The following is a 16502-nucleotide window of genomic DNA, read 5'->3' on the forward strand; positions in this document are numbered from 1 at the left end:
TTGTTTGTTAGCACAGGCTCCAGATGATGAGACTACATCTCCCATCAGCGGCTCCTGCCATCACTGATATCAGTGACAGCAGACGTAGACTGATGGGAAGAGCAGTCTCATCAGCCCACACCTGCTGACCTGCGGTAAGTGTTTTACCGTGGGTCACCTCTGAGGGTCACAGTTACAGCTGTGGGGTCACGCTGACATCTGACAGCCTGATCCCGCAGCGCTCTGACTGACAGTCTTACCGGCGGTAGCATTGCTGCCGATAAAAACCACCGCCTCATGAAAAATAGCCTCACCAAACCTTGTCTAATGACAAAGACCGATTTCACATAGGCGTGTTGTTGCACAGCGTTTCCATGCGCATGGGTCATGCATACCTATGTTTAACATGGAGGGCGTATGGTCTTGCGTTTTCGGGCGCATGCGTTTTTTCAAGGTGTGCGTCTTTGCACTCCAGACTCAACCTGTTGCATTTTTGGGTCTGCCGAAAGGCGTCAAAAAACCGCATGCGCACGGTTGTGCTTGGAATGCATTAGTCTATGGGAACGCAGGTGTGCGCATTGGACATGCGTTCGTCTGCGTTTTTGTGAGCATGCGTTTTTGCCGTAAGAATGTGTAGACGCTGGTTTTAACCCTTAGACAACGAATGTGCATAAACGCATGCAAAAACGCATGATGCGGTTTTTGCATGCGTTTCTACTGCGCACAATGCGCTGTGCAAAAAAACTCCAATGTGAAACCGGCCTAATGCACTAGCAGGATGCAGCAGGCTCTCAAAGATAAAGGCTGGAGCAGCACAGGTGCCCTCCACTGATGAGAACAGCCACCCTATCACTATAGCAGTGATGATGAAGGTGCTAGCTGCCTAGAGGAAAAAAGCACACAGATGGAGCTTGCTTAGGACATCAGTCACACAGGAAAGTGCGATGCACAGTGTCTGGATAGCAGCCTATTTAAAAGCGCCTATAATGGAAAGCGGGCTGTTCAGCACTATATATGCATCACACAGAAAACAGCCCGCTTTCCAATATAGGCGTTTTTAAATAGGCTGCTATCCAGACACTGTGCATCGCACTTTCCTGTGACTTATGTCCTAAGCAAGCTCCATCTGTGTGCTTTTTTTTTTTTTTTTTTTTTCCCCCCCACTAGGCAGCTAAGGCTGTTTCACACTAGTGTTTTTTAGCGCAGTGCATCGTGCGCATCCATGCGCATGCGTCCTGTGCCCCTATCTTTAACATGGGGGCGCATGGTCTAGCATTACACGCGTGCGCATGTGTTTTTTTGTAGTGTGCGCCTCACGGGCCTGAGGTTCCCTGCCCCTGCTCTACAGGCTTTGATTAGGTGCATTTGGCTGGCACTGCTGTGCTAGGTGTTCACCTTAGTCAGTCAGCTGGGGGAAGCTGACCATAGTGGATTGTATTGGAGCTGCAGAGAGAAGCTAAAATCTTTCTGAGAGGGAGACTGCACAGACCGTGTGCACTAAACTGCAAGTATCACTGCTTTCTATGTATGATGGCTCTTTTGCGTGACTAAACTGAGACTAGCTCAGCCGTGTCTGAAGTAGCCAGGGTCTGTATTGTTTAGTTAGTGCCTGGACAAGGCTACAGGAAAGATGTATATCTTTGTACCGTGTTAGCCACTAGATAGAAGAATATTCAGAATTGAGAGTCCTCAGTGGTTGATACCTTTTAATGGCTAACTGAAAAGATGGTAACACATTGCAAGCTTTCAAGACTACTCAGGTCTCTTCATCAGGCATAGACTAATACAAAATCTGAAGAATCACATATTTATACACAAGACAGCACAGAAATAATGCAATAGAAAAGACAAGTGATGTGAAGCAGAATTGTCATTATGGGAGAGGGATAAGCATAAATATTGGACCAGTTCATAGATAAGAGGGCAATAAAACGTTCACGGTCATTATCTATGAACTGCTCCAATATATATGTTTAACCCTCTCCCATAATGACAATTCTGCTTCACATCACTTGTCTTATCTATTGCATTATTTCTGTGCTGTGTTGTGCATAAATATGTTTCTTCAGATTTTGTATTAGTCTATGCCTGATGAAGAGACCTGAGTAGTTTCGAAAGCTTGCAATGTGTTACCATCTTTTCAGTTAGCCATTAAAAGGTATCAACCACTGAGGACTCTCAAATCTGAATGGACAAGGCTAGGGATTTAATTTTATGGTTTTGAAAACTGTAAAACCTGTGGAAATACTATTCCATTTATGATAGAAAAATCCAGTGGCTTCATGTTCCAAATGGCTATCAGAGATCGTGAATCCTTACAATATACAGTCATATGTAAAAGTTTGGGCACCCCTATTAATGTTAACCTTTTTTCTTTATAACAATTTTTGTTTTTTGCAACAGCTATTTCAGTTTCATATATCTAATAACTGATGGACTCGGTTATATTTCTGGATTCAAATGAGGTTTATTGTACTAACAGAAAATGTGCAATCTGCATTTAAACAAAATGTGTCCGGTGCAAAAGTATGGGCACCCTTATCATTTTCTTGATTTGAACACTCCTAACTACTTTTTACTGACTTCCTGAAGCACTAAATTGGTTTTGTAACCTCATTGAGCTTTGAACTTCATAGCCAGGTGTATCAAATCATGAGAAAAGGTATTTAAGGTGGCCACTTGCAAGTAGTTCTCCTATTTGAGTCTCCTATGAAGAGTGGCATCATGGGCTCCTCAAAACAACTCTCAAATGATCTGAAAACAGAGATTATTCAACATAGCTTTTCAGGGGAAGGATACAAAAAGTTGTCTCAGAGATTTACTGTCAGTTTCCACTGTGAGGAACATAGTAAGGAAATGGAAGAACACAGGTACAGTTCTTGTTAAGCCCAGAAGTGGCAGGCCAAGAAAAATATCAGAAAGGCAGAGAAGAAGAATGGTGAGAACAGTCGAGGACAAGTCACAGACCACCTCCAAAGACCTGCAGCATCATCTTGCTGCAGATGGTGTCACTGTGCATCGGTCAACAATACAGCGCACTTTGCACAAGGAGAAGCTGTATGGGAGAGTGATGCGAAAGAAGCCGTTTCTGCAAGCACGCTACAAACAGAGTCGCCTGAGGTATGCAAAAGCACATTTGCACAAGCCAGTTACATTTTGGAAGAAGGTCCTGTGGACTGATGAAACAAAGATTGAGTTGTTTGGTCATACAAAAAGGCGTTATGCATGGAGGCTAAAAAACACAGCATTCCAAGAAAAACACTTGCTACCCACAGTAAAATTTGGTGGAGGTTCCATCATGCTTTGGGGCTGTGTGGCCAATGCCGGCACCGGGAGTCTTGTTAAAGTTGAGGGTCGCATGGATTCAACTCGGTATCAGCAGATTCTTGACAATAATGTGCAAGAATCAGTGACGAAGTTGAAGTTACGCAGGGGATGGATATTTCAGCAAGACAATGATCCAAAACACCGCTCCAAATCTACTCAGGCCTTCATGCAGAGGAACAATTACAATGTTCTGGAATGGCCATCCCAGTCCCCAGACCTGAATATCATTGAACATCTGTGGGATGATTTGAAGCGGGCTGTCCATGCTCGGCGACCATCAAACTTAACAGAACTGGAATTGTTTTGTAAGCAGGAATGGTCACAAATACCTTCATCCAGGATCCAGGAACTCATTAATAGCTACAGCAAGCGACTAGAGGCTGTTATTTTTGCAAAAGGGGGATCTACGAAATATTAATGTCACTTTTATGTTGAGGTGCCCATACTTTTGCACCGGTCAAATTTTGTTTAAATGCAGATTGCATATTTCCTGTTAGTACAATAAACCTCATTTGAATCCAGAAATATAACTGAGTCTATCAGTTATTAGATATATGAAACTGAAATAGCTGTTGCAAAAACCAAAATTGTTATAAAGAAAAAAGGTTAACATTAATAGGGGTGCCCAAACTTTTACATATGACTGTAGATATATAGAGCTGGCAGCATGCTCACTGGAGAAATTGAAACACTTTTAGGCCGGTCTCACACGTCCAGATAATTCCGGTACTGGAGCTATCCGTGTTGCCGTGTGGACATGTGGTACCTCCGTGTGGCAACAGTGTGCCTCATGTGAGCCGCATCAGGACCACACGGACGGCCGCCGGGAAGAAGCGCTACAGTAAGCCCTGTTCCAGGCGGCTGGTGCTGACCGCGGCTATGATGAATGAAAACCCGACGTGGGGCCCCCTCTGTTTGTGAATCAACCAGACGAAACTTACAGCTGGGGGCTGCATCCCTCAGCTGTCAGCTTCATCAAGGTTGCTTCTCAAGAATAGAGGGGTCCCCACGCTGTTTTTTTAAATGATTTATTTAAATACTTTATTTAAATTTAAAAAAACAGCGTGTGGACCCCTCTATTCTTGAGAAGCAACCTTACAGTAGCCGCTTCTTCCCGGCGGCCGGCCGTGAGCACGGAGGACAGTGTGAACTGTTCTCCGTGTGCACGTGTTCAGCATTTTTGCAGACCATGCGCTCCCACGAACACTGACATGTCTCCGTGTTTTTCACATGGACACACTGTCCATGAAAACGCTGACCTGTGCAGAGACTCATTCATTTTAATGTGCCTACGTGTGTCAGTGTCTCCGTAACGCGAGGAAACTGTCACCACACGTACCGGAGCCACTGATGTGTGAAACCGGCCTTAGGCTGCAGCTAATTTCACCATGACACAGGTTGCACAGACAATTACTCTATCCGCTACATAACAGCATAGTGCAGGTGTATGGGGGTCACATCAGGACCCACAAGGTACTGCAAAACGCTGGTTGAAAATATTTCAGCTGATTCTGACTTTCTGTAAATTGCTTGTCGTGGGCTCAGTACCTTTTTGAGTCACAATGTGACCCCCCCCCCCCCCATTTGCCTGCATTATGCTGTGATATCGCAGCAGCGTAGAGTGATTTTGGGCCACGTATCGCAGCTGAAATCGCCGTTAGGCCCAGGCTAATATGTATAGTCCTCTTTTGGCCTTCTAGATAACAGATCTGCTTGTCCCCTCATTATCGCAGTATTTTTGGTGAATTTTTGACGCTATGTATTTTTTTGATGCTCAAAAATCCACAGCTTCTCACAGTTCCAGCAAACTGGATGCATGTATGTTGCGGAAATGCAATAAAAACACCCGCTTGCTGCAGTTGACTGTAACAAAGTTTTGTCAAAGCCAAATAAAAACAAAGCATTTTTAGTTTAAACAGAACACATCAAAAAGAGATGAAAATGCACCTAAAAAGAACCTAATAGGGGCATAAAATCTGCAACACCAAAAACTCCACCAAATGCTCATCGTGGGAACATAGTCCAATACGTCCTCCCTCAAAGGACTGTGAGATAATCGTAGCAGACAGCAGCCATCTGCATCTCTGTAGACTTCCGGCATTCGGCATGAGCTATAGGAGAGGGGAAGGATCGTATACGATATCCAATGCAGAATAACAGCAGCGTTGCTGATGGCTGCCAGAGGCATTGGCTATTCCAGGCTTTTCCAGGTCAGCATTTACACAATAAAATAACATTTAGAAGGAGCAACTACAGATTAAGAATAAACCCTGGCGGCTATGCCGAAGGAGAGCTGTCATTGTATTAGACACCCGGGCCTGGAATAATCCAGCATGGCATTAGATATTCTCAAAACTCATACTTGCCTTATTCTGAGAAGGGAGATTTTTCGAGGGGAAACTTTTACCTTTTGCCCTTCTATTTATATACAAGTCACATCCATACCCCGATAGCCACCCAGGACGCTGCTGTAGGGTCAAGTGAAGCTGAGGACTTCATGCTGGCAGGGTGGACCAGATTCCCTAATGTCCGCTGAACAAACACATTCTACCATACAGGGGTCTCCTAGTTTGAATAGGCACAATGAGAAGTCCGTATATATTGAATCAATTTTGCCTTTTCTTCACTTTTTAAACTTCTTTAAAAATTTAAAGTTGTAAATGTGTGTTGGAAAGTCTTACTTCTCCTTTCTCATTGACAGGGGCACAGATGAGCTTTTGGGTGTCATGGACCAGGTGACAATTGTAAATTCCACTCTTGGGAAAGCGCTTGGTGGAGCTGCAGGTCAGCACTCATCTTCAATTTTGGCAGGAATGTACCTGTATTAGTCCTTGCACATGGACAACACACTGACCAAAAATACGGCTCTCTGCAGATGAGCATATGAAAAGCTGTCCAAACTCGTATGGTTTTCAAATGATCTCCATTCCTGTGCTTTTTTTTTTTTTTTTTTTTTACGCACCCATAGGCTTGAATGGATGAATCTCATCCAATATATGCAAGAAAGTGGTGGATGCTGCATTTTTTTTGTTGTCCTCATGGACAGCGATACCAAGAGATGAATCAATCAACTGATGAGCCATATTAAATAACATTGGTCAGTATGCGATCTGATTAAAAAGCACATATCTGATACAGATGAGTGTATCAGCCCTAAGCCCTGTTTCTTTTACGAGAAAAAATGGTACTGGAGATATCCGTGTCTGTGTGTGTAATACTTGTAGCACACATGTGGCAACCATGTGCTTCATCAGTACCACACGCACCGATGCAAGGGAAGCCGTGTATACAGTAAGCGCTGTTCCCCGACGCCAGGTGCTGAAGATGGCTTTTATCATTCTCCCCTGCTCTGCTGAGGGATGAGGGTTATATTCAACTGATAACAGCGATAGCAGGTGGCGGCAAATGAGAGTATTCATCAGCCTGCGCTGTAAATTAATTAATGAATGGGTTCCCCTGTATTTTTGATAACCAGATAGGCAAAACTGACAGATGCGGGCTGAAACCCTCAGCTGTCACCAAGGCTGGTTATCAAGAAAAGAGGGGTCTCCTTTTTTTTTTTTTTTTTTTAAATTATTTAAATAAATATTTAAAAAAAAAAACGTTGTGGGGTCTACCCCATTTTGAAAATCAGCCTTGCTAAAGCAGACAGCTGGAGGCTGGTATTCTCAAGGGACCATGGATATTAGCCCCCCCCGCAGCTGCCCGGAAAAGGCGCATCTATTAGATGTGCCAATTCTGGCGCTTTGCCCGGCTCTTTCCACTTGCCCTGTAGCGTTTGCAAGTGCGGTTCATATTTGTGGGCTTCATGTCACCTTTGTTCTATCTGGCAACATCAAGCCCACGGCTTACTAATGGAGAGGCATCTATACATCACCTCTCCATTATTAATCCTATAGTTGTATTGTAAATAAACAAACAGTTTTACATTTTTACTTAAAAATAACAAACACAATTATACTCCCCTAACACTTAATTCCGTTGAAGCCCTCGTTTCCTGTAATGAAGGAAAAATTAAAAAAACAATATCCCTCGCCTGTCCTATGTTCTGTCCCACACCGTAATCTATGTCTGAGGATTAATAGTTTTCAACCTGGACGTTGCCAAGATGCGACCGTCCTATCTGAGAACCACTGGTGAATGAGTTGCTGCGAGCACAGCATCAGTGACTAGCGGTGACCTCATTGAGGATACCGCTGGTAACTGAGGCTGCATTCCCAGCTGGGCTGAACCGTGGTGACCTCAGCACCGTGAGAAAAAGTCGGTTCAGTGAGTTCACCGCAGATCACACTCTTCTCCATTACTAACCCGTGGGCTTGGTGTCACCAGACAATACAAAGGTGACATCAATCCCACAAATATTACCCCACTTGCCACGGCTACAGGGCAAGTGGGAAGAGCCGGGTAAAGTGCCAGAAATGGCGCATCTGATAGATATGCCTTTTCTGATTGGCTGCGGGCTGCTATTTTTAGGCTGGGGGGACAAAATCCATGGCCCCCTACCAGCCTGAGAATACCAGCCCCTAACTGTCTCTGCTTCAGCAAGGTTGGTGGTCAAAAAAGGGGGGGGGAACTTAAAATAAAAACAGCGTGGGGACCCCTCTATTCTTGATAACCAGCCTTGCTGAAGCTGACACCTGAGGGTTGCAGCCCCTAGCTGTCAGTTTTGCCTGGCCGGTTATCAAAAATACAGGAGAACCCACACTTTTTTTTCCTCTTCGCCACGACAGCACCCACTGAGAGAGGGGATCCGCCCCCGGAACAGGAAACCTACAGAGAGATAAATGGGGCGGTCCCCCTCGCTCCCTCAGTTTGGTTTCCTGTTCCTGGAAAGGAACCTGCAGAAGAGGATTCCTGGTCTGGTAGCCGCCTGCGTGCAGAATATGAGCAGCAGGGGCCCCAGGACCGGAGGCAGCGTCGGGTGGAGAGGTATATCCCCCCCCCCCCCCCCCAGAGCTGGTAATGCAGGTGAGGCCGGAAGTGAGATTGGTGCCAAGGCTCACTGGGGAGGACGGTGAAATACCCCCCCCCCCGAGGGGGACGCATTATAGGTAACAATATACCGGCCGGGCAATTTCAGTGGTGCCCCCGCCCCCCCCCCCCCCCTCCCCAGCAAAGGGTCCGAGCGTTTGTGCTGGGCAGCGCATCCGGGGGTCATACCTGTGGAAGGGAGAAGGACCCCGTGTGTTGGTGACGGGGTGCAGATACCCGGGAGGCACAGCGGGACGGCCGCCGCATCGGTGCTCTGCTATGAGCAAGCGCTTCCCCAGCAGAGGCAACCCGGAAGTGAAGAGAACTTCCGGGGTCAGACAGGAGGCAGAGATCGCGGGAGAATGCCCGCGCATGCGCAGTAGCGCAAAAAAAAAAAAAAAAAAAAATGGTGGACGAAAAAAAAAAAAAAAAAAAAGAGGAAGAGGAGCAGCTATAGCAGCGGCTATAAAAAGAAGCCACAAACGCAGCAGGGGTGCGCAGTCATGTCGTCCTTAGATGACCCAGCTTCGCTCCCGTTAGATCAGCCAGTGCAATCCCCGCATGGCAGTAGACAGAGCAGTGCTACAAGGAGAAGTAGTAGCACCAGGAAAAGTGGCAGCTCCAGGAAGGAATCTAGTGGACCTTCCAGGCAAGATGAGCCCTTGGAGAAAAAACGCAAAGAAAAGAAGTCGTCCCATGCCTCGCCTCAGCCTGGGTCGCGGACCCCGCAGCCGGTAGTTTACTGACGAAACTCACGGGTGAGTGTTTTGTGGTCAGAATATATAATTGATGGCCTTCTCTTTCTGGTCCATACCCCCTTTAGGCTAAAAGAACGGAGAAGGCGAAACAGAGAGTGTGCCTTATGTTCTCAGCCCCTACCAGACGGCCACCCTAAGAGATTATGCCAATCATGTATTGAGGAGGCCTTACAGGAGGAGTCCTCATGAAAGAAGGAGGATATCCGGGCAATTATAAGAGAGGAGCTACGGGCCTTAGGCGGTTCCAGTAGTTTGGGGGGTCACTCCTCCGCAAGAGAAATATGTTCGCTAAGAGGAGGAGCCTCGCTGGCGTCAAAATCACCATCTGAAACCGGGGAACTAGATTCCGACAAGTCCCAGGAATACCTTTCCTCAGAGGACGAGGACCAAACGTGTTTCCCCACGGACAGTGTCAGTAATTTAGTAAAGTCTGTCTGAAATACCATGGGGTTGCCAGAAAGCAAGGACCCCAAGGCCCCACAGGACATAATGTTTGCAGGCATTTCCCGTAGAAAGGTGCGGGCTTTCCCAGTGGTACCAGCTGTTAAAGAGCTAGTTAAAAGGGAGTGGGAAAAACAAGGTCAAAGAACCTTCCTCCCCTTAACGTCAAAGCGTAAGTATCCCTTTGACGATGAGGAGTTAATAGCCTGGTCAAGAGCCCCCAAGGTGGATGCGGCAGTGGCCTCTACCTCTCGTAGATCCTCTCTGCCGGTAGAGGATTCGGGAACCTTGCCTGATTCTTTGGATCGGAAAACTGATACATTTCTTAAAAGATCTTGGGAGGCATGTACGGCAGCCTTTAAGCCCGCAATAGCAGCCACATGTACGGCAAGATCATTGTTGGTGTGGCTGAATGACTTAGAGGACAATATAAAGAATGGAGTAGCTAGGAATAGACTCCTTTCCTCTATTCCCCTCATTAAGGGAGCAGCGGCCTTCCTCTCCGACTCCTCCGCGGACTCTCTCCGGTTATCGGCTAGAGCAGCAGGACTGACCAATGCAGGCAGGCGGGCCTTATGGTTGAAGGGGTGGAAAGGAGACACACAAACAAAAACTAGACTGTGTGCTATACCCTGCCAGGGTAAGTACTTGTTTGGCACGGAACTGGATGAGATTTTGACAAAAGCGGGGGGAGAGGAAGAAGGGTTTCCCTAACCCGTATGTTCCGTTCAACAGGAGGGCCTACAGGAAGCCGCCGTTTGGTAAAAAGAAGGACTTTAGACCCCAGGACCGCTGGGGAAATAAGGACCCCAAACAAAGGGGCAACCTATTCGGGAAGCGTCCCTTCAGGGGAGACAGATCCCGATTAAAATCATTATACCGGTAGGTGGCAGGCTATTAAAATTTAGCCGCCAATGGGAGAAGGTGACATCAAATCCATGGGCCATGAATATCTCGTCATCAGGCCTGAAATTAGAATTTGTTCGGTATCCACCGAACTCCTTCCTATTGACTTCCATGAAGTCCCTGACACAGCAGGAAGCGCTGGAGATGGAGATTGCAGTACTGCTAACTAAACAGGTCCTAGTAGAGGTCCCAGGGGACGAAATAGGAATGGGCTTTTATTCTCCTCTATTTTTAGTCCCAAAACCAGATGGCTCTTACAGGACTATAATAAATTTAAAGAAACTTAATACCTTCCTAAGACTGAGGTCGTTTAAGATGGAGTCGATTAAGTCTGCAATAAAGCTTTTGTTTCCCAGGTGTTATATGGCAGTCTTGGACCTAAAGGACGCCTACTACCATCTCCCCATATATTGAGGGCACCAGAGGTTCCTGCGGGTAGCAGTCTGGTTCAAAGGTCGGATTCAGCATTTCCAGTTTGCGGCAATGCCATTCGGGCTATCCATGGCTCCTCGGGTTTACAAAATGGATGCTGGAAGTAATGTCGTATGTAAGGCTGAATGACACCCTAGTTGTCCCTTACTTAGACGACCTACTCATAGTGGGGAATTCTGTTTCACAGTGTGAAGCGAGAATAGCTAGGATTATCTCATCCCTACAAATACTGGGTTGGCTAATTAACTGGGAGAAGTCCAGACTAGAGCCAGTGACCTGTCAAAGGTTTTTGGGCCTGCAAGTGGACTCCGTAACTGAGGAGTGCTTTCTGCCGAACGCCAAAGTAATGGCCATAATCGATAAGATACAGAATACTACAGGAAGACCCGTAATATCATTGAGACAGGGCATGTCCTTGCTGGGGTCTCTGATATCGTGCATTCCAGCGGTGCAATGGGCTCAGTTCCACTCCAGAGAACTGCAGTGGGCTATTCTGCAGGAGACAGACTGCAGGGGCGGCTGGAAGGGAAGATGTCCCTATCGCCCGAGGTTGAATCCCTAAAATGGTGGTTAAATCCTTCCAATCTATCGAAGGGAGTACAGTGGTGGGTGACTCCCTCCAAAATACTCACCACGGATGCCAGCCCCTTAGGTTGGGGAGCCCATCTAGAGGAGCACATGGTACAAGGCTGGTGGCGTGAGAATGAAATAGAGGCCTCCTCTAATGTAAAGGAGCTAACAGCGATTTTTTTTTTTACGCGATATCTCACTTTCTCCCGCAGTTAAGGGGCACCCACGTAAAGATCCAGACAGACAATACCACCGCAGTGGCCTATATAAACCGGCAAGGAGGCATGCGGTCAATGCCACTGATGTCTATCGCGGGAAAGATCCTGGAGATGGCCGAGGTCCATCTTCTCTCCTTGTCAGCGCTCCATATAAGAGGAGTAGACAACTCCCGAGCAGACTATCTCAGTCGCCAGGCCCTATACCAGGGCGAGTGGGTCCTCAGCAGACACGTCTTCGAAATGATAGCGTCAGAATGGGGCAGACCGGAGATAGACCTATTCGCAACCAGAGCCAACAGGCGCGTAAAAAAGTTTGCTTCTCTCTACAGGTCGGACAACCCAGATATTCTAGATGCCCTCCAAGCACCCTGGGCATTCCAACTAGCCTATGCCTTCCCTCCAATGGTGCTACTACCAACAGTAGTCAGGAAAATAAGACAGGAGAGGGCGAGGGTCATCTTGATAGCCCCGTTTTGGCCAAAAAGACCGTGGTTTTCATGGCTGAGAGCCATGTCAGTAACCGACCCGTGGATCCTGCCGCTGCACCAGAATCTTCTCTCGCAGGGACCCTGCTACCATCCACAGGACAAAGCCCTGCACCTAGCGGCCTGGAATTTGAAAGGGAGCTACTGAGGCAGAAGGGTTTCTCAAAGTACCTAATCAATACCCTGCTACAAAGCAGGAAGGAGTCCACGACAAAAATATATGCTAAGGTGTGGAGGAAGTTCCTGGCCTTTCACCCAACAAAACTAGCCGGTGAAGTACCCATTACGGCCATTCTAGAGTTTCTACAAAAAGGCCGAGAACTGAGACTCTCAGTAAGCACTCTTAAGGTCCACGTGTCAGCCCTAGGAGCCCTGTTTAACTATAACGTGGCAGCAAATAGATGGGTGACTCGGTTTATCTCGGCTTGTCAACGAGCAGAACCGGTGCATATGCCTCGGCTACCAGCGTGGAACCTTACTCTAGTTTTGGATGCCTTCACTCAGGCACCGTTTGAGCCCATAAGCTCAGCATCAGTAAAGTGCCTCTCATTGAAAATGGCTATGCTAGTGGCCTTAGTATCGGCCAGGAGCGTGAGTGATCTTCACGCTCTGTCAGTAGACCCACCGTTCCTGTTAACAACACGAGACAGTCTGATTTTAAAGACGGACCCGTCCTACCTGCCCAAACGGGCAACTAAATTTCATAGATCTCAAGAGATATGCCTACCTTCATTCTATGAGAACCCGTCAACACAGGACGAGGAGAAATATCACACCTTAGATGTGAAGAGAGCCGTGCTAGCCTATCTAGATAGGACCAGTCCCTGGAGGCAGAGTAGGTCTCTTTTTGTCTCCTTCCAGGGCAGCAGGAAGGGGTCTGCAGTTACATCAGGCACGATATCCAGATGGATTAGAGATGCGATCACAATGGCGTATCTGACAAAAGGAGAAGACCCTCCACTGGGGATTAAGGCGCACTCCACTAGAGCCATATCATCCTCCTGGGCCGAGAGGGCGAACGTCCCAATTGAACAAATATGTAAGGCTGCAACCTGGTCTTCTCCGTCTACCTTTTATAGTCACTATAGACTAGATTTGTCCTCTACCGAGGATCTAACTTTTGGTAGATCAGTCCTTAACACGGTGTGCCCGCCCAAGTGATTATCTCTGGAAATCTCTCAGTGGGTGCTGTCGTGGCGAAGAGGAAAAACCGGATTACTTACCGGTAATACTCTTTTGTAGAGTCCACGACAGCACCTGCTCACTTCCCTCCCGTAAGAATTTTTCACACATGGGTCTCCTTGGTGGTGGAGATTATGATTTAAGTTAGATATGTGATTAAACTTAGTAAGCTTAAAACTGCATAGGGGTAAGATAGATGAATCGCCCAAACAGTTTGACTAAAACATGTATGGCGGTTCCTCCGTTGTTCTCGGTAACACAAACTGAGGGAGCGAGGGGGACCGCCCAATTTATCTCTCTGTAGGTTTCCTGTTCCGGGGGCGGATCCCCTCTCTGTGGGTGCTGTCGTGGACTCTACAAAAGAGTATTACCGGTAAGTAATCCGTTTTTTTTTTCTTGCCTTTATAGCACAGGTGCTGGCTGAATACTCCCATCAGCCGCTCCTGCTGTCACTGTTATTAGCGGCAGCCTGTGTAGGCTGATGGGAGTAATAGTCCCATCAGCTGCTGCCTGCGCTCATGGTTATCACTTGAATATAACTCTCAGAATTTTCCCCTGCTCGTGCTGATCGCCGGCAGAGCAGGAGAGAATGATGTGAGTGGTCTTCAGCACCAGGGAACAGCACTAACTTTACTGCTGCTTCTGAGGCACCGGTGAGTGTCACATGGATGACATGTGAGATGTTTTGCGTCCCGTGCTCCTGTTAAAAAAAAAAAAAAAAAGAACCCGGATGTCTACATATTTTGCCCATGGACACACGGTCGGTGGAAATACACTGACATGTGCACAGACCAATTCACTTGAATGGGTCTACGTGTGTAAGTGTATCGGGTACGTGTGAAAACTATTACCATACGTACCGGACACACTGACGTCTGAAAAAGGCCTAAAGGAGAGCAAACATACTAAAGTCTGCTGGATGTTCTGATATCTGCTTATTAGCCATGGACTTTTCCCATCTGCACAATAATGTAACCATGTGCATGGACAGCTTTTTCCTTTCAGGTTGTATACCAATAAATTTTATTTAGGTTAGTTCTCAGTTTGTAGTGTACATACCATCGACATGTTTGTCCAATCTTCTGTAACATACTGCTGTACCTTTCCAGGTGGTTATACAACAGGACCAAAGCCTTTAATTGACCTGCTACGACAACGCTCACGACCTTACCTATTCTCGAATACTCTTCCTCCTGCTGTGGTTGGCAGCGCCTCCAAAGCACTAGATCTCTTGATGGAAAGTAATGAAATTGCACAATCTATGTCTGCAAAAACTGCACGGTAAAGACAGTTTTGGAGAAATTATGGCTACAGGTAGAACATATAGCCATTATAATAGGAATAGCCATTATATTTTTGGCAACCATGGACTGGAAAGTAATGACTGTTGGTTACAAGGCACTTGGTCAGTTGGAAGAGGCGTTATTTTTTTTTTTTTTTGCTAGCCTTTAAAAATTATATAATATTGCAACCAATATGCTCAAACTTAAGGTAAAGGTCTAGAAAATTCGCAATCGTTCTATGGCATAGTGGCATTAATGAATAGTGAATTGATGCCAGAAATGTGTAGGCAAGTGACTATGAACTTTGGACAGCTAATTGCCAACCTGCTAACTAAGGGTATGTGCACACACTGCGGATTTGGCCTCTGCGGATCTGCAGCAGTTCTGCAGACAGTGTACAGTACTATGTAAGTCTATGGAATTTACAATCCGCAGTGCACATGCTGCGTTTTTTTCACTGCGGAAAAGCTGCGGTTTTACATCCGCAGAAAGAATTGACATGTCAGTTCTTTCTGTGGATTCCGTTGCGGTTTGCCACCTATTCCATTGTCCAGGTGTCAAACCGCAGGGGAAAACCGCTGGCCAATCCGCAGGTAAAACCACAGGTCAATTTACCTGTGGTTTTACCTGCGGATCCGCACGGAAAAATCCGCTGGTAAATCTGCAGCGTGTGCACATAGCCTTGCTGGTACCATGTTTATCAGTTGCTGAATTGTCGCTTGCCTTGCCTTAAATGGTGCCCATTAACATGGTGGATGTTTTATGTGTCCCTCTGCCCTGGCTAAATCTAACCGGTGACCTTTAATTCTCATAATATCGTAATATCCCCTATGAAAAAGAACTATCTGGAATAGACAGCCCCATGCCCTTCGATTTATGACACTGCATTAATGACCTTGAATACACGTGTATGTTGAAGAGCTATCAATCTTATCACTCCATTTTTCTCTCACCCATGACAGCACCACGGAGAGAGGGGATCCGCCCTTCAGGGACAGGAACCTACAGATAAAAGGGTGGTACCTCTCCTCCGCCTTCAGTTGGGTTCCTGTCCCTGACGGGGGGGACCCACAGTACGGCGTACCTGTGATTTGAAGAGAAGAGTCCGGATCCGGGGACGACCTGTCTGGTATACAGCAGCGGGGAGGCCCCTGTCGCGGCAGGAGCTGTGCCCGAAGCCGCCACCGCTGGGGCCGATGCGGGGGGGGGGGGGGGACGTCTGAGCCGCTGCTCCGGAAAGGAGATCAGGGCTCGCGGGGACCCGGTGGAAGTGCTGGCAGCGCCATGGTACAGAGAGTACCAAGATGGCCGCTACTCCGGAAGTAGAGGAGCAGCTTCCGGGTCTCTGAAACCGGCACATGCGCAGTAGCACGCTCCCCGGCCAGCGCGGTGCAGGATGAGAGCGGTGACGTCACGGGGGCGGCAAATTTAAAAATGGTGGATTCAGAACTCCTGGCTGGAAGCGATCCTGATAATGGGGGATAGCGACCAGCAACAGGAGCAGCATGCCAGGCTGCAGCTCAAGCAGCAGCACCACCAACACCACCACCGGAAGAAGGAACGAAACAGAGATGGCTGTTCCAGCAGTCACTCCACGTGGCGCAGTACGTCAGCGGCAAGGAGCAAATCGCCAGATCAGCCTATACAGGACCTGACTCCATCTCCCGAACCGGTACCTGCAGCCGCGCACCTTTGGGGGTAAGTAATCTTCGTGAATATTCACCCTTGTAATACAATTCCTCTCCCTTATTAGGGAAAGAAGGGGAAAAAAGAACAGGGAATGTCCCACTTGCACTAGACCCCTACCTGTATCATGGGAGAAAAAACTATGTGTGTCTTGCACAAAAGAAATTCTTTGTCAGGAGACTCCGGATTTCGCATCCGACCTAAGGGCCGCAATCAAATCAGAGGTTCATAGCGCCCTCGTATCCCTTAAGCATAGGGATAACA

At 47.3% G+C, this 16502-nt stretch overlaps 1 protein-coding gene across 2 annotated transcripts in view; it reads left to right on the top strand.

Moving 5' to 3' along the window:
• Positions 1-16502, top strand: part of GCAT (glycine C-acetyltransferase) — a 71831-nt gene that overhangs the window by 20566 nt on the left and 34763 nt on the right. For both annotated transcript variants that reach the window (XR_012220774.1, XM_073549497.1), the window contains exons 6-7: positions 6008-6090; positions 14379-14550. Coding sequence is in view for 1 of the 2 variants with exons in the window: in XM_073549497.1 (XP_073405598.1) it covers positions 6008-6090; positions 14379-14550 (255 nt within the window). In the remaining variant the exon portion in view is untranslated. The remainder of the gene's footprint in view (positions 1-6007; positions 6091-14378; positions 14551-16502) is intronic.

Source organism: Dendrobates tinctorius, unplaced genomic scaffold (genome assembly GCF_039654945.1).
Source record: "Dendrobates tinctorius isolate UK_male_01 unplaced genomic scaffold, ASM3965494v1 ptg000159l, whole genome shotgun sequence".
In the NCBI taxonomy this organism is placed as follows: domain Eukaryota; kingdom Metazoa; phylum Chordata; class Amphibia; order Anura; family Dendrobatidae; genus Dendrobates; species Dendrobates tinctorius.